We start from the raw sequence: 22703 nt of genomic DNA on the forward strand, positions 1-22703 counted from the left end.
AGCTCCCTCCCTCCTCTGCTTTAGAGAATTTGCAAGCAGCAGCTGTGCTTTGATATAAAACTTGATAACCGAGCACGCAGCTTTGAGAAAGCTCCGAGAGAGACGTCCTCCCCCAGGTCACGCAGAGGGCTCGCAGCAGAGCATCCCAGGGCTCTGCTCCCAGTTTCATGGCTCTCCTCCCTGCGCCGTTCCAGCCAAGTCACAGCAACCCAGCGTTAGTATCTGCTAGCAGAAACCAGGACCAGATTTACTAGGAAGCAGCCAGGTTTATCTTCTAGACCGGGAGGCTTTCAAAGCCTATGGCCAAGCCTGAAAAAAGGCAAAAAAAATAATTTTTTCACTGTGAAAAGCAGCAGTGTCACCATAGCGAGTTTAAGCCTGTGCAAATAACAGGCTCACAGACCACCCCCCCGAGTCCGACAGACAACAGGTTAAGCCCTCACTTGTTACTAAAAGAGCCCACATGAACTTTCCAGCAATGCGTGCTATTTCTGGAGTGTTTGCACCTCCCGTGGAGGGAGGCTGGGGGCTCAGACAGGAGCTGGGAGGATGCAATCCTGCTCTTCCTTCGCTAGGCAGCAGCAATAAAGTCCCTTGCTGGAAGGAGCAATAGGGCATGAATTTTATCTGCTCAGCAAACAAGGTCCAGAGGTGGAAGTAGTCAACTGTAGCTCCTTACACACCCACACCCCTTAAACCACAAAGATTTTCTTAATCTCATGAGTATATCATGTGGGAATCATGCAGGTAAGCACGGGTCTCCTTTTGAACAGACCAACCCCTTTTCTCCCCATGAAAGCCCAGGCACAGCTGCAATTACACAAATAATTGGTGTAACACGAACCCAGCCACATACCACAACACGGAAGAGACCAAAGCAGCCCGCTGTTTTTGCTCAAGTTTTATTTCTAGAAATTTGTACAAAAATCGGTACTCTGTAATACAACGGTCTATCAAATATGACAGATGGACGTTTGTCGTCAGAGGCAAGATTCCAGGAATGTGAAGTACCGTCCTCTTGCATGGAAGAAAGGCACATTTTAGAGCTCAAAATACACTCACCGAACGTTTGCAAAGGCAGGTCAGACATGCAAGTAGTGCAATGTTTCAGGTTTACACAAACACGCTGTACTCTGAAGAAATCTCACTACAAGCACTGTTAGCAGCCACGTAAACATTTTATAAACACTTTAAAAAGTCGCTCACCAGATCCTATGCGTGAGAAGGCTACTCCTTTACATTCACTGGACAGAATATTTAAAAGCCATCTTTGGGCAGAAGTTACTCCTAAGCTTTCCCCAAATGATTTTTCTGGGATCCAAAACACGAACAGTCCCGCTGCATTTACCCCTACTGGCTTACCCTAAGGGTCTGCAACACTGGGGCCACACCATTGCACCGTCCCACTGCTCCTAGAACTTGTCCTCGGAGCTTCGTGGCTATGAAGGAGTCCTGTCTTTCCTGCTACGTACCACTGTGCAAGTAGCACCTGGGACAGACCTGCTTCTAAAGTGACTTTCCAGACACGAGAAGTGAAGTTACAGCCACCAAAGTATCCGGTACGCTGTATGGATCGAGGTCCTCTAGACTCACACATCCTTTGGTTCCCCGCACCGCGCAGGGTAGGTGCCCTGCCTGGGTTTTGGCAGCCTGCTGGTGCTTTCAGAAGGGGCTTTTCCGAAGCAGAGAAGCCCTTGTGCTAGGTAAAGCATGTCTCAGCATGGCTCTTGTGCAACGCGCCTGTAATACTGCTCTCCTGGTCAAATCAGCCTGCTACTTTCTGGTTGAGAACCAGCTGGATGCTGCCCTCCCAAAATAGCTTGCGCAGTAGATGTAGGAATGCTTCTAATCCACCACTGGCAATCCAACAGCATTATAGAGCAGATAACAAAGGCAATCATTTCCCCCATCCAAATCCTCACAGCAATGGGGAGTTGTGCTCTTTTGGACAGAAAGATGTTTGTAATGGGATTTATCTTAAGTAAATACTTTTTTTTTTAATAATTATTTTTACAAGTGGTCTAGCAATACTTTAAACACTTTCTTTAAGAAGACACATACACCCACACATGCTTTCAAATGCATGATGACAGTTTGGACTCCTGGAGAAGATGGGCTGAATCCGAGAGAAGGAGGTGCTGCTGCTGAGCCAGTCCCTTCAGTTGACTTCCAAGACGTCAGTCTCTGGCAGACCAAATTTGCTCTTATACTTGTCAAAGAGTTTGATCAGGGAGTCCACGTACATGCTGTGGTAGAAGTCCACTTCCTTCTGGGATGGATTATCAATTTTGGGGATGGTGATGGGCTCGCCAACTGATAAAAAAGGAAAAAACCCACAGGTTAGGTTTAATGCTCCTGTATGCCCTGGAGATCTGTCCTCTAGGGCTATAGATGCATTAGCTCAGCACATCCACCCTGGCATAGCACAGCTTGCCATCGTGGTAGATGTTTGCCTCCCCAATTTTGCTAGGCTCTGAAGCAAAACCATCCCACCACTAGGATCTAATTTCAAGTTTTCCATTTTAGCTACACAAAGAGCAGCAGGGCTTGTGTGCAAAATGGTGGGGAATTCCCACTTGCTGCCTGCAGCCTAGTGATAAATCCCCCCACAATTAACAGGAACCGAGGCTAAAAGCTGCGGTTCTCATACTTCCCCTATACACAATAGCAAAGAAACGCTTATTTCCCTAAGAGCCTTGTTCCTTTGGAATAGAAGACTCAAGAGGCACACGTTAGGGTTGGCATTAAGGCTCAGCTATCAGACAGCACCACGTTGCCAGTAGTAGGGCAAGCCGCTTCTGATTTTGGCTGTCCAAGAGCAGAGAAGGTAGCAGAGACACCATTTTGCCCAAAATGAGCTCACTGGCTCAACTGGCTGGCAGAGTATGATGGGAGTCTTGCAGCCTCTGGAAGCTGTTGTGGCTCATTCTCAACTTGAGCTGGGAGGTTTCATAAAGAAGGGAAAACGGAGTTTTATAAATGGAGTTTTGCAACACCCCAAGACCAAGCTAGAGTGGGGATATGGCACAGATTCAAGTATGCTGCTACCTAGGGAGGCACACATGTTCACCCCAAAACCTTACCGACAGTGGTGATGGGCTTGGAGTATGGTAACAAGCCCCACGTGTTGGAGGAGAAGAGGCCACGGCCATGAAAGATGCACGGAGCAAAGCCAATGTGCTTCTGAAACTTCTTCTGAACCCATCTTCCCCAGGAACCCTCCTCGAAGATCACTTGCTTGTACACTTCGTTCTCTCCGAAGGAGTAGACAGGAACCAGGTCCGCACTAGAAGGATGGAGAGGTGTTAGAACCCCCGTGCCCCTGGGCTGCGGTCAGTATTGCAGCACCACACGTTGCCGTGCACTCTTTAAGGCTGCACACTCACAGATTTTATTGGCCAGAGCTTTATTTGCAGCACAAAACACAGACATGGCAAGTCTGCTAGACTTGGCAGAAGATGGGACAGGTTCATGTGTTTGAGGCTTTGGGCACGGAGCTGTGCAACACAGCAAGACTGCAGAAAGTATCCATCCAAGACATCATTTCCCTTAGGGGATGAGACCACTTTTTGTATGCTAACAGTACTGCTCGAACGTCAAGGTTGCCTCTTACCCGTGCCGTAGAGCCAGTTTCACAAATCCTTTCCGGTTTTTCAGCGTCACGGAGTTCTTCCCCGGGGTGCAGTTCAGGGACTCCGCCGCTCCCCCCACCACAATGATGATGGCGTTGCCGCTGCCGTTCTTGGATAAGATGTAGTCTATGCTGTCGCGGTTCACAGGACATATACCTGCAGAGCAGGGGGAGATATAAGAACCAGCTGCAAGATCAGGAACGGCCTGGATGATCCTGAAGACACCAGCTACCCTTGCAATCAAGGTATGAACTTTCTGCTTCTGGTTGAGTTGCCAAATTTCCCTGTGGTCATGGAAAAGGGCTGGGTATATTATCAGGCAGCCTGTTCCTTGACTACACAAGCATTTAATAGGACTGGACAGCGCTAGACTTGGTCATAGACAAACTCCACCACCACCAGCTCTCAAAAAATTGCCTTTAAATGCAAGATTTCAGCAAGGATTTCCTTCTGTGCTTAGCGATACACAAGACAGTTGTTTAAGTCCTCCTCCCTCCATGCAAACTGGAGCTGGTTTATCCTTAGGGTGGAGGCAAAGCAGCTGTGTGATTTTGATGGATACAAGTCTGAATCTGACCAGTTTCTCAGCAAAACCAAATAGTAGAATAAGTCAGCCTGTGAGGATGCTTTAGTGATACAAAAAAAAACAAAGAGACATCTAGCATGGATTAATTTGAAAAATAATTCAAACTTCCAAAATAACATCTCAAGCCCTTGCACGGGAAGGGCAAGGTGCTCAGGTAAGTCCATATTCTGGGATGAGTGCCTGGGAAGGTCCTTTCCTCGATTGTGTGCTGGCAGGGACAGGGCTGTACTACCACCCACAGCACCTCAGGGCAGGGAGTGCTCTGCAAAGCTGAAGCACCAGGCCTCACTCCAGCGATCCCGTTCAGCCAGATGAAAAAGGGACCCTTTGATTTCTACTCTATTGCTCTGAAAATATTAAGAAGTGCGATCTTCTACCCCTGTTTTACCCTACAGTTACTGTCTGAGCTTGCTCATGCCTCACATTTTTGGCTAGCATAAGCCAAGGAAAAACGAGATGCCATCATTTACATTCCCATCCACACAACTTGTCCGAGCTGCGCCGAGTACTTAAGGTCATTGCACCACGAAGGGCAGTAGTACATGCTATTTAATTTTAGAAGCTGATTCTGCACATCTCATGGTAGTCACTTGAACCAAGAACTGAAGTGATGAATGGGTCCCCTGGAATTACCCAGGGCAGGCCTGCAAGCCTTTGTGTGTATCTTTAAACACTGGACACCAAGGTCACCACCTCACCCCAGCTCCAGGCCACAGGGGAGCAGACCTTTCTCCAGATGGCTGGATTTGAAGATGGAAAAACCCATCCAACTTCATTCAGCACAGCTACAGCTGTCCCTGACCATGTTTCTCTGAAAGACTCAGCTGTGCTGGCCGCCCAGTAGGATGTGCTGTGTTCAGTTTTGGGGCCCTCGCTACCAGAAGGACATCGAGGCCCTGGAGCGTGTCCAGAGAAGGGCTCCGAAGCTGGGGAAGGGCCTGGGACACAAGTCCTGTGAGGAGCGGCTGAGGGACCTGGGGGGGTTTGGGCTGGAGAAGAGGAGGCTCAGGGCAGACCTTATTGCTCTCTGCAACTGCCTGAAAGGAAGGGGTGGGGAGCTGGGGGTCGGCCTCTGCTCACAGGTAACCAGTGGTAGGACCAGAGGGAATGGCCTCAAGTTGTGCCAGGGGAGGTTCAGGTTGGAAATAAGGAGACATTTCTTCTCAGCAAGAGCGGTCAGGCATTGGGACGGGTTGCCCAGGGAGGTGGTAGAGTCACCATCCCTAGGGGTTGTTCAAGGCAAGGTTGGACGTAGTGCTTAGGGACATGATTTGGTGGGTGACATTGGTGGCAGGGGGGTGGTTGGACCAGACGATCTTGGAGGGCTTTTCCAACCTTAATGACTCTGTGAGAGCCTTGGTACTTCTGCCCTGCCCACCAAGGCTCACTGACGACATGGCCCTGGCTATCAGCAGCACCGATTTATGTTCAGCCCCCTCACACTTGTCAGCAGGAGATTACTACTGCTCACAGCACTGAGCATGGAAATCCTTCCTCCAGGAAATGCGATGAGACATGCAGACAAGTGGCGAGTGCAGACTTGTGCTCTTTAGCACATTTATACAGTATATAGGATTTTCTGGCCATCTCCTTGTGCCTCAGAGGAGGCTTGCTGTAGCTTTAATCTCCACTGTAACACTATAATATGCAACAGTGGTTGCAAAATGGCTAAGGTTGTGTATTGGTACAGTAATATTTGCCAGGATTTCACTCAAAGTGGTTTGTCCACAAAACAAAGGATTCAGAGAACTATCAGTACTTTGCAAGCAACAATTTCCAAGCCTTTGCAATGACACCCTCAAGACTCAGTATAGGAAGAGTAAAGACAAATAATGGCTTTCAGAAAGATAATTTTGTCCAAGAGATCACACCTACAGTCTTCCTTAAATCCAGTAAGTACAAAGGGAGCAGGATTTCCCGCTGATTTAACTGTACTGGCTTGGCTACCCCAGAAAAGAAACCCTTTCTGCTCTAGGATGTGGCTCTGGATGGGCACAAGACTTCTTCTACCAGTCACCTTGTGCAGATTGAAAGGGTCTTTTTTAAGCAGAATGGCTGATGCTGCATGGATGAATGAAGCTTACAGCCGTGCAATAGTCTGGAAAGCAGATCCCAGCTTCTCATGCACTGCTGTCCTGCAGAACTCCCAAAATATTTCCATCTAATGCAGGCAGACAGCAACCAGCTTGCTTCAGATGCTGCCTTTTCTGAGCAGGGGCATGCACCTTTTGTACACCACGTCTAAGTAGTCTTCCTCTCCCTCACTTAATTAAGGCAGTAATCTAGAAACCGTCAAACCTAGACAAGCCAAATGCTGCTGCTTCCTCACTTTTCCCAGCCACGAGTTAAGATCCAGCCAGAAGGCTGATACCTGTTTTTAAGTACATTTATTGATGGTAAATGGTATTGATTATATATTGATTGCTCCAGGAGCAGCAAAAAGGTTACTTCATTGCTCATGTCACGGTCTTTCAAATCTTACTTCCTCATCTCTTCCTAACTCTTGAGCACCCTTGCTCCAAAAGGGAAGTTCAGGCCACACAAGAGCTGTTTCTGGAGGTTATCAGCGCTGCTTCCTCTGCCCAGTCATAACCTATGAATGCTCCATCATTAAAATAGTGGAGTCCATTAAAAAAAATAGCAAAACAAAACCCAACAACACCTAAAAATGTCACTCAGCAGTTTATATCACTGCTTATTCTCCGTGGCCCATCTACAGGAATATTCCCAGGAAAAGGGCTTTTCTGAGCACCCAAATTCTGTAATTCTGGCAGGCATCTAAAACCAATTGGTTGAAGAGGGCATCTACCACCACCATGAAGCTTGGCTGCATGCCACCTCGTGCCATGAGACCCAGGAGCTCATGTTTCAAAGACTAGGGAATTCTTGATATTTTCACACAACGCAACTTCATCTACCAATACCTCCTACCACCAACTAGGATGACTTGTTTTACATAGTTGTGGCTGTGAAAGATGTAGACAATTACCGGATATCTTTAGTACGCCCTTGGACCAGAATATCTTTGAACTAAGGTTGAATGCAGAGAAGCAGCAGCCCTTGCAGCCTGAGCATTTATTCACAGCTTCCGTCTGACATCTATGGAGGTGATGTTTGTGTGATGCTATCAGGGAGAAGGGGTTGCACAGGTTTCTCCCACATTTTTTCACTTGAATCATAGAATGCTTTTGATTAAAGATCATCTAGCTCCAACCCCCTGCAATGGGCAGCGTCACCTCCACTAGATCTGCGTGAAAGAGGGACAAAGGCATGGTTTGGAGAAGGAAAGAGCTCCTACACTCACCTCCAGACATTAAGTAGTCCCTCAAAATGGGCATCCTGAAGTTCCCAGCCAGGGTAGCAAGGTACGGTCGGATCCCGGGGAATTTCTGGCTGACGCCCGTGGCCTCTGTGCTGAAGTTGCAGAAGGCACCCAAGCCCATGATGCCATGTGGATGGTACCCAAAAATGTAATTCCTGGTGGTCAGCAGATTGTGGGTTTTAACCAGCTAGGAAAGAAACGGAGTGAGCTCACATGAAGGCAGATGTAATGTAATAATAAAAAAAGGAAAATAATTGAAAAAATAGATAAATCAAGAAGTCCCCAGTACAAGTCCATCACTTTTGTCCCCCTTCCCACCGAGAACAGCCCAAGGGCTGAGGATATCAGCTCTCCTGGATTTCAGTGGCTGCATTAAGGGCTGCAGGTTAGACTTTGGCTCCTAGGACTGAGCAAGCAGAACAAACAGACTGATCTTAGTCACTAAGAGGACAGGCAGCCAAGCAGGAACAAAGGCTGGTTGCAGTAGACTGTGCCCTTTGTTTCTGCACTCTTCCCAAAGGTATTCTTGTAAGCCTCTTGTCCAAGCCAACCCAGTTCTTCATGGTCCTGTTAGCCATGGCTACGACTCCTTCCAAACCCCGTCTCGGCACGTTAGTGGCTCACACCCCAGTGAGAAGGGAAAAAAATAATTAGTGTCCCATAACACGAGCAAGTTTGCTTAATATCTGAAAAGAGACCTAACCGCTTAACATGCCTTCTGGCCACCCTCCAAGATGGAAAAAGGCATGGAGGGGAGGCTTACCATTGGGAACTGTTTTCCTTTCAAGAGATTTCACACTGATCTACACGCCAAAAGAGCCAACAAGACACCTCAAGCCATCCACAGCAGCACTCAGGTTTCTGCAGGATGCGCTCCAGTGGCATTGACCATGCTATTTGGTGTTGTGCAATGTTCCTAACCTAATATTCCCTTCTGTTTTCACACCATGGACACGCTGAAATTTCCTTAACCATGCACAGCACAACCCATGCCTTGTTTCCATTAGGGCCAGAGAATTTCCCTCCCCCTATAAGTAACAGGGTCCCATGCATCAGAGCATCTTTCCCTGGCTGTATGCAAGCAGGGCAAGTGAGCAAATTAAAGGACTGCTCCATCACTCTGTACCCTAAAGCCCAGAGAAAAACCAGATGCTAGCCTTGTTTCCTCTGCTAATACAGGAGTAGGGATTTTAAATCAAAATTACTTGTTTTTCCAGTTGCAATAACAACATTTTTTGCTGGCTGCTGCACCCCAGCAGCTCTCAGACCGGGGCAGCACGTACAAGCCCCGGCTGCCCTTCAGCACGACGCTCTGACCATCTCTGCAGCCCCTGATTGTACATGCAAAGGTCACGCTTTGTGTCAGCCCCTGTAGGAAAAAACCTGGTGTGATGCTGCGGAAAGCCGCGCGTTACGTACCCCGCCGCCGTGGCCAAGAAGTGCTTTGGCAGCAGCAGCACGCGAGCCGGTTTTGTTGAATCATGCTACGAGGAGCTGAAGCCCAGTTGCGACATGCTGAGTGAGTGCCCAGAAATGCCATTCCCTCCTCCTCTCCCCACGCTCCTGCTGCTCTCTGCAGCATTTGCAGGGTTTAAGACAGCAGCTGCAGCGGGCTAGCCAAGCTGGGTGTCCGACCCCTGCACACTTTCCTCTTGATTTGGGGTCACGTGGGGCTCTGGGAAGTGTCTGCAGATATTTGGGGTTGCAGCAGCTCCGTAGAGCCTCATGGCTTATGTCACACCTTTAACCCTCTCCCTTTTTGCTTAATTAGGAGAGGACTTTGCTTTTCATCCCCAGGGTGCGAGGACTGTCCCTCTGCTTTGACCACCTTGGACAAATTGGGCTCCAAGACCACAGACTGAAAACATCTCTCCCTGGAAGAGTGGTGGGAAAGGAAGCGATGGCACGACAAGTAACCCCTCCATCCGTCACGTCTTGCTCAGCTGTAGGAGAGACCCAACACCTCATCCTCCCTCTGCACCGAGTATCGCTGCTCTCAGAGGAAGGTGCCTGGAGCAGAGGGGCTGTCCTTGTCCCTCCGGAGCAGGAGGCACACCACGCGTGCTGTCCTGCTGCTGCCAGCCCCTCGGCCATGTGCAAGGACACCCGGCTCCCACGTGGAGCTCCTTCCTTGCATGAGCCCGGCCAGACCAGTCAGTCAGTCTGTCTGTCTGCCTGCCAACATCTCCCGTTACAGAGGCGTAGAGTTGTGCTTCTCTTGGCAAGGATACGCTTGGTGCTCGGCAGCACGCTGCCTGCACATTGCTTGGTGCGAGCAATGCCGTGCCTGATTTTTCCCGCAGAGGTGGGAGCCTTTTCAGAAAGGTTCTCACTCTCCGAAGGCCCTTCCCGAGGCTCCCAGCAGGGATTTACAGGCTCAAAGTCGTTCTGCCTTTCACATTGATGCTTTTCCCCAGCAGCTTGTCCCAGACACTTGCCGCTGCCCTGCTTGGGATGCCCCATGAGAGATGGGCCAGCAGAAGGTGAACACGTTTCATGGCTGATCTATATAATGGAGAACATCCTCCTCCTGCTAATTCAAGCCAGGACAGCCCCACACCACAGGCACCAGCCACTTTTGCCCGTGCAACACCTGCAAGTGTTGCTTAGAGCTGCTGTTGCATAAACTCAGCCCAGGGCTGAGCTGCCAGCAAAGGCAGAGCCTTGATGGCTCCCTAAACTTGGTTTAGAAACAGGAATGTAAGGGCTATAAGCACTTATTCCTGGCCTTGAGCACAAGCGAATCTTTCCTTAGGAGGCTGATCGCTTCCCACTGCACCAACACACCCAGCCTGAGACTGAGCACACCGCGGTGGGAGCAAAGGTCCATCCACCTGCTCGACCATTAGCACAGGCAAATTTCTTCAAACAGATCTAAGCCTGCCTGCAGGAGCCATAAAGCCGTGTAATCGGGGTAAACAAACCAAGCAGAGTTAAATATTTGAGTGCCAAACGGACCCGAAGAACAGCACTGCCGGTTATATCTGCAGGAACAGGAGTAAATAATGCATGCAAGCGTGGAGGAAGGGGGCTGCAGAGATGGAGCCAGCAAAGAGCAGAATGAACGAGTTGTTTAGGTGAGTGCTCACATCCAGCCACAGCAGCCACTGAAGCATGCAAAAAGCAGGAATTTACAGCTCCTCCTTCAGGATCCGCAACTAAACTTGCAAAACGATGGAAGGACTGCAGCTAGCTGCATCCCACCCAGCTGCGTGGTGGAAGAAGCTGCTCTCTCCTTCCCAGCAATGCAAACCAGCACCTGGAGACCCCTCCAGGCTCTGGGTATCACCGACGTACTACAACCCCCACGGGAAGCAAAACCTCCAGCTGAGCAGGAGATGGAGAAGGTCTCGCCACACGCATCTGGCGAACACTCAATGCCTGACATCACCAAGAGCCAAAGGTCTGCCGTCATCGCTATCTGAAGTGTTATTTGCCCTGGAGATAAACAGCAGCAGCTCCTACACGCACAGGGGAGGGCTCCTTTTTGCCTAAACAAGACCTTTGGGTGGTGGAAGATGCTAGGGAAGCTGCTGAGACCTCGCCTGCCTCTGCAGGGTCGAGTCAGGCGCAGCACCATGCCCACGTCTGCAAGAGCTCGGGTCCCACCTGGCCGTTCAGCAGCAGGATTTAGCTCCCTGGCAGCTTCCTCAGCTACTTTGTGCGCTGCTTAGCGCTTAAAGCGCTATCTGCAAGGCCAGCCACTAAGCAGCAGACGAACTTAAGCTCCCGGTGCCCTAAAATAGCTCATCACCGCCGGAGCAGCCGCACGAAGCCCCAGCGAGCGTGGACGAGCTCCTGCAAACTCAGGCTGGTTCCCAGATCCACTTGGTATTACGAAACACGACCTGGGTACCTCCGGGTACGATAGCCCTGGTGTTTCAGGAGGCAGATGCTGCTCAGTGAAGTGTAAAACCGAGCCAAGTCATCCTAAACAACCACACCAGAGCAGAGCCTGCTTCTCCCGCAGCTACTCCCGTAAAGCAAGCCCGCGGAGGGCTGCAGCAGGTCTAGCCCCAAGTTACGACACACAGCTTTGTCAGGTGGATGCCAGTTACATTTCAGCCCGGCCAGATCCTGCCTGGTCCTCCAGCTTGAGCTCACAAGCAGCTTGGCATGAGGAAACCTCAGCTCCCAGACCTGCAGCCTCCGAGGACAGCAGACTTTTGGCCTCCACACCCACATTTTTGGTGCTGCAGAAATGGGAGGTGGCTCTAATGATTTGGGAAATGATCTACGAAGCTACTTCCTATTTGTTTTTTGGACTATGGGTTAAATCTGCAGGCGGTACCTGCGCACAGCTCTGCATGCAGAGGTTGCAAAAGGCAAGCTGGACATTACGAGAGCTGCTGGCAAAATTGTTTGAGGCACTGGTGTGACTTGCCCCCGTGGTGTTCAGTGCACGTGTGGCAGTGCAGACCTCAGCAAGCCAGCCCAAGGGAGGAACCAAGCCCTGCTGAGCCCTTACAGGCAGCTGAGGATCCAGCCAAGGTGAATTTTGCAGCCAGAAGAAGATTCAAACAATTTGTCTCTACACCAATCTCCCACTTAATGAAGACAGATAAATAGTTTATCCAAGGAATTCCCAGGCCTTCCACAAGCCCAAACAGAAGCTGCCATCCCACCTGTTCTGCCCTTCAGCTCCCGTTTACCATTTGGCTCTGCAAACCTTGCACAACTCCACCCCTTTAGCAACAAGGGAATTACAGCCAGAAGGGGACCTTGCAAATGCGCGAACTAGCAAGGATTTACCTAAAACTGCAAAGAAATTCAGTTTATCTACCTAAAACTGCAGAGTTCACATACCTGAGCAGCCCAGTGTTTGCTAAGCTTTTAATACCCACGGTGGGGCTGAGCCACAGGGCTGGATGATGGGTGCCATGCGAAGGGACGGTCACACAATGGGACCAGCCACCAGCGGTGGCCCCCTTGGCTCAAAGTCTCCAGGCGAAACTTGCCTGCTTTGGTTTTCTGCAATATCAAGGCTTGTGGCAAGCCCTCAAAGTCTCATCTCCCACACCACAGCCTGCTCTGCTCCCCTTTAGCTATGGAGCCGACCTGGCAGCCTGTGCGGCTGCAATATTTTCCACGTACACCTAAACCTCCCAGAATTACCCATTAAGAGCAGCAAGAGCGTGGCAAAAGGCTCGTTGGCTGGCAGCACAGTCATGCCCCTGGGAGTTCAAGTGACTTGGGAAGAAGGAATCCAGGCTGTGCTGCTTTGGCTTCCTGCAGGAATTGGATTCTCCAACGCAATGGACTCCCTTGGAGCAGGGTGGCTCGTTAAATAGCCTCCCTTTTAGGTGCCTCCCTTTTGCTCGGCCTGATCAAACGCTTGCCAACAGCCTTATATAATAGTCCTTCCACCTGTGTGTCCTTCCAAAGGAGCATCAAGTTCCCCCCTTGCTGAATTTGCCCTCTGGTTCCTTCCAACTCCTTTGGTGAATTCGACAGCCCCCAGAGCAGGCTGGCAGCCCCATCCTGGCTGCAGGATGGCTGAACTACCAGGGAAAGTACGAGCACAAACCAGGGACTTGGAGATATCCCCACCACTGGACCCCAACACCCCAAACCAGAGAGTTTAGAACTAATTTCACTGATTGCTATGAAATAAGGCTTTTGGTGCATGGGCTTCCCGGTTATTCTTACCCACCGCCCTGCTGTCCTATGGGAATAACTGGTAAACAGACCAGAGCTGAGCTAGGTTTACAAGTAGAGACCAGAGCAAGTGCTAGGCACAAAGCAGGATTGCTGCAGCATGAAAAAAAAAAAAAGCTAGAGGTAGCAGTAAGGTTCCTTTTTCTTAAGTCAGATTGCCTCAAGAAGTCTGGCAATAAAATCGTCAGAAGCAGCATCTTCTGCAAATCATGATCCTACCATCATGACCAATGTATTCCAGATTTTTATTATTATTATTTATTTATTTTTACAATCACAGCTGCTCCAAGCAGTGCTATGGCAATGCTACATAAGCCATGTCCTGCTTACAGTTCAGTGTCATGGATAGAAATAGCGAGTGACCAAAGTCATCTTCACAGAGATTGTTAAAACTGAGTCTAAACCAGAAAATCTCATTGCACAGAGACAAGCTGGTGCTTACCCTTATTGGAAAATAATCCCTGAAGTACCTCCATATAGCCCAGTTTCTCACCCATTGGGATCTTCTTCCACCTGGAGAAAAAATAAAAAAACACTTTTAAAGCCATTTCCACCTGGGTACCCACCAAGAAACCTAGAGGGCTCCAGGCAGGTCGCTGCCTCCCTGGGGAAATCAACAGCTTCTTTCCTCTAAGGGAGTGTGACACCTACACCGTTCACTAAAATCCGGTGAAACCAGCAGTGCTGAGGACTTTAAGGTACTTCAACAAGCTGAGCAAGGCCTGATGACAAATTTGGGGTGGGTCAGACTTGGTATTCTGCCGTAGTTGGGTGTCGGACAACTCAAGGTAGAAACAGCTCGAGGTTAACCTCAGATTTCCCCTTTGGGGAAGGAAGGCTGAAACGCTGGAAGATTTCAGTAGTCTTTAGCACAAATCTCCATTGCTTAAATGTGGCCGTGAAAGGAATCACCAAAGCTCCCTGCCATTGCTGCAGTGGGTCTCGGAGCTGGTTTCTGCAGGCTTTTAGGAAACAGAAATAAAACTTTCCCATTTATTCACAGCAACACAGCCTCTGCAGGGGGGCCGTATCTTAATGGCCGTGCCACTACCTGCACCTTGCAAGAGCTGGAGAGGGCAGCAAGATCTTTCATTTCGGTACAGATCTTCCTGATAGTGAGAACCTAAGCCTCAAACCCATCGCAGCGACGGGCTGTGAGCACCGTCTTGCACGAGCAGCAGTGCCTACGAAGCCTGCAGTCGCTGCTCCTGCCGAGGGCTGACGTTTGTACGCTTCACTGAGTAAAGCTCCCAGCGGGTGATGCCGAGGAGGGAAGTCACCCATTACGAGGAAGCGCCGCTTTGTCCAAACAGGGAGACAAGGACACAGGTATCGGGGATCGATTCTGTCTTATTTACCTTTCTTTGGCGTGTTCCAGTCAAACACCAGCCAGGCTAAATATAGAGCAGCGATCGCCCAGCAATCTGTGCACAGTATGTACATGAGGATTAAAGTGCAAGCAATACCTGGACAGGGCAAAGAAAGAAGAAAACCAAGTGGTGTCAGGTTCTGGGCTGCAGAGGGCATTTACCCTTGCACTGAGAGCCTCTTGCCTTTTGACCCTTCTGTAATGAAGTCTTAGTCTCAACCTGATGTCATTAATCCTCAATCAAATCAGATTTAGCTAAAAAAAATCACGATCTGGGACTGAGAGAGCTTCCTCCAAGGCTACCTGCTTTGAAGAATGTGCACAAACACCCAATTTTTGGTGTCTGCAAGTGTTTCTTTTCTCATATATCCAGCTGCTTTACCAGGCAAGAGTAAAAACTCCACCAGCACCAAGATTTCTTCATGGCCATACACCACAGGAGTTTCTTCCTCACCTACACGAACCTGCTGGTCGTTACACCAGCTCTACACCAACCATCCCACCAGGTTGCCAGAGATCCCACCCACAAATATTGGGCTTTTATCACAAATTATCGGGAAAGGAACGGCAAGACTTGCTTGACTGACTGCAGTCAGCTCATTTCTGCACTTGAATTCAGTCTTGCTTGTATGGTAGGCATCAAGGACATCCACGGCTTCTGTGATTTTTCCAGAGCCAGGCAAATTCATCCTTGCCAAAATATCACCCCGAGTGTGCTCTGCGATAGCCATGTGCCCCAGAAACTGTAACATAACTTTCAGTGGCTGAGGAAAGTCAACATTTTCTGCATTAAAAGCCAAAAGGTTTTGCTTCAGGCCACACAGTGCTACTCACCCATGATAAGGAACGTGAGGACCCATTGCAGCACGGAGATGATCTGCAGTTGTTTCTCTACTTTGGATTTGGATAGCCAGAATAAATCCTGCAGAGCAGAAAGAATGCTTGACCCTGTACCTAGAGAAAGCATAAAAGTCAAGTTACATTTGTGTACCAAGCACAGGCACTGCTTTTACAGGTGAGTAAAGATTGCAATGTTATACTCTCAAATCAGACTTTTAAAATCAGTATCTGTGCAGTTTGCTTTTGGAGCAAGGCTTCTCAGGGGCTGACATTTCCCAGGGAGTTTAAGCACCTTGGAAGTGCTGCCATCTGCAAACATGCAGCTGTTTTGGGGATGTTGGCAGGGATTTAATGGGTAACGTCAGTTCCCAGCTGAGCAAGCCTCCAGCTCACCTGGCCATGAAAGCTCAGAGGGCGCTAACACGTCACAGCACACACCCCTGCTGCAAACTGCCAGCTCCTGGCAGCGGTGTTTGGTAACAGGGAAAACCATGAGAGTTTTTATCCTAAAATAAAGCTCTGACATCCCAAATCACAGGCAAGCGCACGCAGGCTGTGGTCTGAGCTATTCCTCATCAGGCACGTGCCCAAGGCAAGCTCTGCTCTCCAGCCTCCTGAAGCCCAAGACCTCAGGGATCCACAGCTCCAAGGGCAAGGCAAACTACCAGCATATTTCTGAACCAGTACAGGGGGAAGGAGGATTGAAAGCCACTTTTCAGAGTTTTCAACCGCTCAAGTGGGGAGAAGCCTAGTCAAAAACTGAACTGAAAGACCTGGTTTCTGTCTGAGGAACCTCTCACTGCAGGGTTTGCAGACAACCTCCAGGAAGAAGCACCTGCAAGTGGGTTTTCCTTCACTTCTTTTCATTACTGTGTTTTACGAGCACCCTAATTACAGGCTAAAATGCAAATCCAGCTGCTGGCCTATGAGCAAGTTGGGAGGCGTGTTTACATATTTCCCTTTCTTCCCTGTTATTAGAAGGGCTGCAGTGCTGCTAAGCAGCTATTACGTTAAATGCATTCAATTCTTGCTCTTGCTGCCGCCGCTGCTGGTGGTGGGGACCACAGCAAGTGCTCATGCAGTAAGAATCTGGCTGAGAAGAGCCTCTAGAGCTTTGGTAGCTTCTACAAAGAAAGCTTCACTAATGCATGCTTTAACTATGCAAAACACCTCTACCACCTTTGCTAACTCTTGCTGGTAGTGTAGGCAGCAGGATTAAGGCACCGTGGCTGCACCTGCAGATCTCCTGCCCCAGGCTTGCAGCTCCTTTTGCTGCTCCTCTTCAGTGCTTCTCAGCCTGCACATGGTCCTGAGGACTGAGAGCTGCCTTCCCGAGTATTTCTGCTACTAAAGGACACCAACAGGGAGCTGCAGCCTAAATTCAGTGCCAGCTCACTCCTGCCTAGGTGATATTTAATCTGGATTTCCACCTGAACTCAGTATCAAACAAGCTGCATCTCTGCAGTTATACATTCCTATTGCGCAGCTGGCAAGAAAGCTTTTTTCTTTTTTCCTAGCAATAACTAAACCCATTTCCCAGGTGAGGTTAAGCATGCTGTCACCAGTACCTTTCTCTTCACAGTGGAGAGTTTCCCAGCTAGAAGGAAACGCAATGAGGTCTGGCCAGTCTGTTTCCAGGAGCAAAGCTTTTAGGGATACGGCCAGTGACACCACTACATCCTCAAAATAAGCCCAAAGTCTTAGAGCTGGTTTGTGACCCATAACAAAAGCCCAGCTCCATGTAATTGATCCTTCCAGCACCTGCAGCTACAGTACTGAAACATCTTTGGACTAAGGAACCCAACACTCCAGCCCTGGATCGCCTAAATCCCCTTCCCCTGGAGAAAACAACTGTTTAACCCTCCAAATGAATGCGGACTGCAGCGTTTTCTAGATGCTTAACAAATTGTAGGCATCACTAGCCCCACAAATAGACCAGACTGGGTAGCAGAAGTCAATCTCTCGTCTAATTTCTCAAACCACATCAAGCATTCAGCTCCTGCAGAGGGAAGGCAGAGGTTCAACAGCTCTGAGCAGGCTGCTGAGCACCTGCCTTGGACAAGTGGTGCCCTGGGGCAGCTATTTGCTGAAAGCAAAAACATCCTCAGCAGCAGTCAAGCTTCCCAACGCCAGAAGATCCAGTAGATACCACGGGCATCCACGTTACATTAACACTAAATTCCTGGTTAAGGATAAGGAGGCTTCACACGTGGGGTTTGCAGCCCCCAGCTTCTTTCTGCCAGCCTCAGCAGCCAGCAGGCGTGCTGGAGAAGATGCTCCAGACCTGGCATGGAGCAAAACAGCTTTGACGAGTTAGAGACGTGGCTTTGGGACTAAACTCAGGGGCAAAATCCCACACTGGTACCTGGGTGCAGCTCTTGAAGGAAACCCCTTCCTTCCCAGGAAGGCTGACACCCAGCACTGTTCACAAATCAAAAACCCAAAGGGTAAACAAGCAAAGGAGATGCAATTTCCCTAATCATCAGGGGGCTCATTAGCTTCATAACCAAGTTTAATAAGGCCTATTAGACATACCCGTGATGAACCTTGAGGCAGAAGGACAGCACACCCCCCAGCCTTTGGCATCCATCCGCATCAGTCCTTTCCCCAGGGAAGATGTTTAATCCTGGGGCAACGCAGCCCCCCCATCTTCCTCTGCTGCCAGCCCCAGGACCTTTTCCAGCTGTCCTGATGGATGGTTGCCCATTCCAGAACAGGACAGCCTGCTGTTTGGGCTCACACCCCTGGCAACCCGTTCCTACGCAGCAGAGATCCCAACGCCACCATCCCTGGCCTCGGGGGTGATGCTGAGCTCCCTTGGTGGCAGCTCGGGAGGATGCTACGTGGCGAGATGGCCAAAAAAAAAGTGACTTCTCCGGAGGAGACCTCGCTGCTGCTGAGTGGCAGCAGCCTTCCAAAGAAGCTCAGGGCTGTTAGATAGCCATCTCCCAGCTGGTGATGGGCTGAGTGTGTTTATTTTATTCCAGAAGCGCTCAGGAGATGCTACCAAGGGGCTCATGGAGACAGTGAAGGGTTTGGCTGAGGAGGAGGGACACACCAGCAGCAAGGACCCAGCCAGGGACAGCATCTGGAGTGCTTCCACCACAGCTAATTGCAGATCAAGCGCTGCCATTTATCCAGGCACCGAGGCAGACCCAAAGGCTCCAGGAGAGGAAATAAACACAGCTCGACACGTGGGCACCAGAAAACCCAGCCCACGGCACTCGGGCAGCAGGCTGGGTTAGACGAGAGGAAGCAGAAGCGTTACAGATACAGCCTGGCTTTTAACAAGCTCTCGGGGTATTTTTTAACCACGACGTTTACAAGACCACGAGCACGTTAACTCTCAGCCAGGAGTTACGCTGCATCACCCGGCTTGTTTGGATGAAAACCGTGGCTGAACATAAGGTGCAAGTGGACTTTTGGAGCTACAACCTCAGCAACGAAGCTGACAAAACTAAGCTAAACAAACCAACACTAGGACACTTGAGAGGAGCCAGCCTCCCGTCCAAGAGCAGAAGCCTGCACGGCAGGCTGCCACATCGAATGTGATGTCTGTAAAAACCCCTCGAGCAACAGAAGGTGCTCCAGGGCTGGGCTGACTCAGCTGCAGGACACAAGATCTTTGCTCTTCCAGCCTTGTTGGTTCCCCATCTACCACCACAAACCTTTGCTATGGAAAGCCGGCGTGGGGTGCAGTTATCCTGTCCTGTACGCAGCTGCACGGCACTTATATGTGCACCTAAATAATCCTGTATTAGCTGCAGTAAATGTCTCCGGAGGTCAGCGACAGAGCTAGCGGGGACGTGTGACAGCACCGTTTATGTCAGCCCCACCAGAAGGGAGCTGGGATCCTGCAGGGGGAATAAAATAGTTTGCTGTGACACTTATCCAGCAGTGAATCCGTATCTTCTGGTGGCCCTGAGCTTGGCTTTGGGTCCGAGCAGTCACAGCTGGGGGTGAAGGGAGGAAACCAGGAGAGGAGACCCAGAGCAGGCAGGAGTTTGAGGTGGGGGTTAATCCAGCAGGGCTTGTCCAGGACAGAGGAAGGGAACATGCTACTACATCGTATCGGTGTGCCCAGGAAGGAAAGGAGGTGACATAAGATAAGGACAGACGCTTAAGGACAACCTCGAGTGCTCTGACCACGCTAGCATCCCTCCTGAGAGCCAGCACCTCCTCGCTGCCCTGCCAGAGAAGTAGGGCAGCGCCTCGGCAGCCTCTGCCCGAAGTGGGTCAGGGCAAGAGAAGGCGACAGCCCCCTCCTACCCAGCCCGAGGGTCTCAAAAGTGCCATCAACCCCCAGGCACTGGTCCAAGGACCTTGCTATCCCCAACACGGGGCTGGTGCCTGAGAGAGGTCCCCTGCAGGGATGGATGGACAGGCAGATGCCAGCACCCAGCTTTTTTTGTTTGTTTTTTTGTTTTTTTTTAAAGGAATGGTCACGAATGGTCACACTTTGCCAATCCATTAGGGTAGGGACAGATTGGTGATGATGCCCGGTGCTTGGGCATTGGGACAAAGCCAGATGCCGGAGAGCAGAGGGCAGCGTGGCTCGCTCCGGCTCATACCACAGAGGCCAGCAGGCCTTTGCACAGGCAGCAGACTTGGGAAGGACGGCCAAGGAGGTGGCGAGAAGCCTGACAGGCTTCTTCTAACTCCTGGAGGTGGTGGAAGAGGTAAAAACCCATGACCGAGCAGCGCCAGAGGTCCTGTGCACAAACCACGGCACTGCACTGCCTCTGCCCGTCTGAGAGCTGCAGGATCCCACAGCACACACAGAAACAAGGAAAGAAGCACAAATATCACTGCCAGACCCCCACGAGGCACCTCGAAGGAACTGACCCGAGGAGAGCTAAGGCAGCTTTCCACCACTAAGCGGGATTAGCTAGAGATGAGGCCAATCGCTGTCCCTAAACCACGCTCCGTTTTGCATTATGCACGTGTCCCAGATCCATCCTTAACACATAACGGGGCGGCCGCTGAGGGCTCGGGTCAGCCCTACATATTTTATAGGTCTCCTGAATGATTTATCCTCTGCGCTTGGCGTGCAGTTAGGTCTCAGTTTAACTGTTGGCTTGCTGTTAATTTGGGCGACCTTCCTCATCCTGCTCCTTGCACAAACAAGCTAAGTTGCTTTAGGGACCAGAGGTGGGTACGGGAAAGGCACTCAGATCTTTTCCCAATCAGTTCATGGCTGATCCTACAGTCAGGCCTGACGGCACCCCCAACATCTCGGGGTGCCATGTTTTTGGCATAGCTCCGCACCCACATGCGGGGCTGGGCACCTACATGCAGGGCTGGGCAGGACACGGGGCAAAAACAAGAGCAGAGGGCTTAATTCCCCAAGGTTCAGTTCCTCCCAGCCCCTGCGAAGGATTTTTGCTCAACCAACAAGCCTCGCGCAGGTCTCTGCAGCCCAGGAGGAACTACCGGTTTGCTCTTGCAGCCTTTTGCAGCACAGGGGTTGCTCGGTGAGCTTCCGCAAAAACCCTCCTGCAAAAAAAAACCTGGCTGCTTGCAAGCCCTGGTGCTCCTCCAGAAGATCAGAGGAGAGCTACGAGACCTTGACGAGCAAACCCTAAAGACTGTCGAGTTTCCTCCTGCAAAACCTCTGGGCCGCCCCATACTTTCCTCTGCAGCCTGCAACAGGAAGCGTTGGGTGTCTGCAGGGTATCGCCGCCGCCACCCAGCTCGCTTCGCTCGCCGAGGAAGTCACCGAGGGTGCAAAAGCAAAAAAAAATTAAAAAAAATCCCTCTCTGCTGCGCTTTGTAACCCAAACCCTCGCTTCCCCACGGAGCGTTGAACCCCTCGTTGCAAAACACTAAGAAATAGCGACTTTTTTTTTTAATTATTATTGTTATTATTTTGATTTAAACCTGTTGATGTGAGCGCCAGCGTTACAAAACCGGGCTGAATTCATTGCTGCACACTCCGCTCTGCCGGCAGCGCTGATAAAGGCACACTTCCCTTCCCACCACCACCAGCAGAAAAAAAAAAAAGGAAAATAAAAGAGGAAAGGCCTGTTTTGAAGCAAGTACCACATGTTTGCAGGGTGCAGCCTCCCTTAGATAAAGCAGCCCCGGTTTTCGCAGCAGTTTCAGGAAAGCAGCCCGGCTTCCTAAGGTCCCTTAAAAGCAAAACTGCGGGGGAGCTGCCGCAGGGAGCCCCCCCCCAGGCATTGCACAGCGCTTTTTCCCGTCCCCCTTCTTAAAAAAAGCAACCCTGGAGGCAGGCAGAAGACGGACGGGGTCCCTAAAATCATCGCCGAGCCCCGCAACATCCCCTCGGCCCCGACCCCCTTTTCGCCCCCCCCCCGGGTACCTCGCAGCACCCCCGAGTAGGCGGCGATGATGGTCTTCATCGCGGAGCCGGGCTCAGGTGCTGGCCGAGCCCATGGGATGGAGGCAGAGGGGGCTAGAGGGGATTTTTTGGGGAGCCCGGTGCCGCCGGGGCGTGGGGAAGGCGCCGGGAGCGCATCCCTATATAGCCCCGACAGGAGGAGGAGGAGGAGGAAGAAGGCGGGGAGGGGCGGAGCAGCCCTGGCACCGCTGGGCTATGGGGGGGGAGCACCCTGACCCCAAGGTTTTTCCCCTCTCTGCTTCTTTCTCCCAGCCACCAACCCCATATCGGGGGGGGTAATCCCCCAAGACCCTCGTTAGCGGGGTGCACGTCGGGGTTTCGGGGTCCGTTTCTTGCTCCCGTGCTCTCCCCGCCCTGCTCTGTGCTGATTTTAGGGTCCCCAGCGGGGTTGGGGAGATCTGGGTTCCTGGAAGGATCACGAAATTAAGAGAGAATCCTAGAAATGTGCTTATCGGCAGCCCTCTGGGTTTCGTTAGTCGGGTGACAGCCTGCAGGTATGCCCAAGCCACCCCGAAAACCTCATTTTGTTCTCCTAATGGGGAATTTTAAGGATCTACTGCTGAGTTATGCATCCATAGCCATCCAGGTGTTATTTAGGAGTTAAGGTACTAACTTAACTCATCTGCTGAGCAATTTCTCTGTATTTTTACAGATGGGGCCAGGTCAGTCTGTCCCAAATCCCACAAAATAAAACCAGATTCCCTATAATGGGGTCATGTCTGGCCCTGTTGTTAAAGGTTTTTTTTTCTACACTTCTGGAACAGGCTTATGCCCTTCCTCAACCCCATTTCATCTTTTGTAATGTGGAGGAAATAAAACCAACCTGCGTCTGAGAAGCGCTTTGAGATACTGCAAGGAAAACCCCATTGAAAGCAATGAGCATTTGTGGGCTCCCTATACATGGCAGACAGATAGCAACGATCACCTAAACA

At 50.6% G+C, this 22703-nt stretch overlaps 1 protein-coding gene across 1 annotated transcript; it reads right to left on the reverse strand.

Moving 5' to 3' along the window:
* Positions 1–888: 888 nt before the first annotated feature.
* Positions 889–21888, reverse strand: DGAT2 (diacylglycerol O-acyltransferase 2). The gene is made up of 8 exons (XM_083834181.1): positions 21733–21888; positions 15402–15521; positions 14557–14664; positions 13641–13711; positions 7523–7727; positions 3614–3788; positions 3084–3286; positions 889–2313 (listed from the first exon to the last, which is right to left on the reverse strand). Exons 1-8 carry the CDS (start codon positions 21770–21772, stop codon positions 2159–2161), a joined length of 1077 nt encoding a protein of 358 aa, XP_083690307.1. The 5' UTR covers positions 21773–21888; the 3' UTR covers positions 889–2158.
* Between the last annotated feature and the right edge of the window lie 815 nt (positions 21889–22703).

The sequence above is a fragment of the Anser anser genome, assembly GCF_964211835.1.
Source record: "Anser anser genome assembly, chromosome: 1".
Lineage (NCBI taxonomy): Eukaryota > Metazoa > Chordata > Aves > Anseriformes > Anatidae > Anser > Anser anser.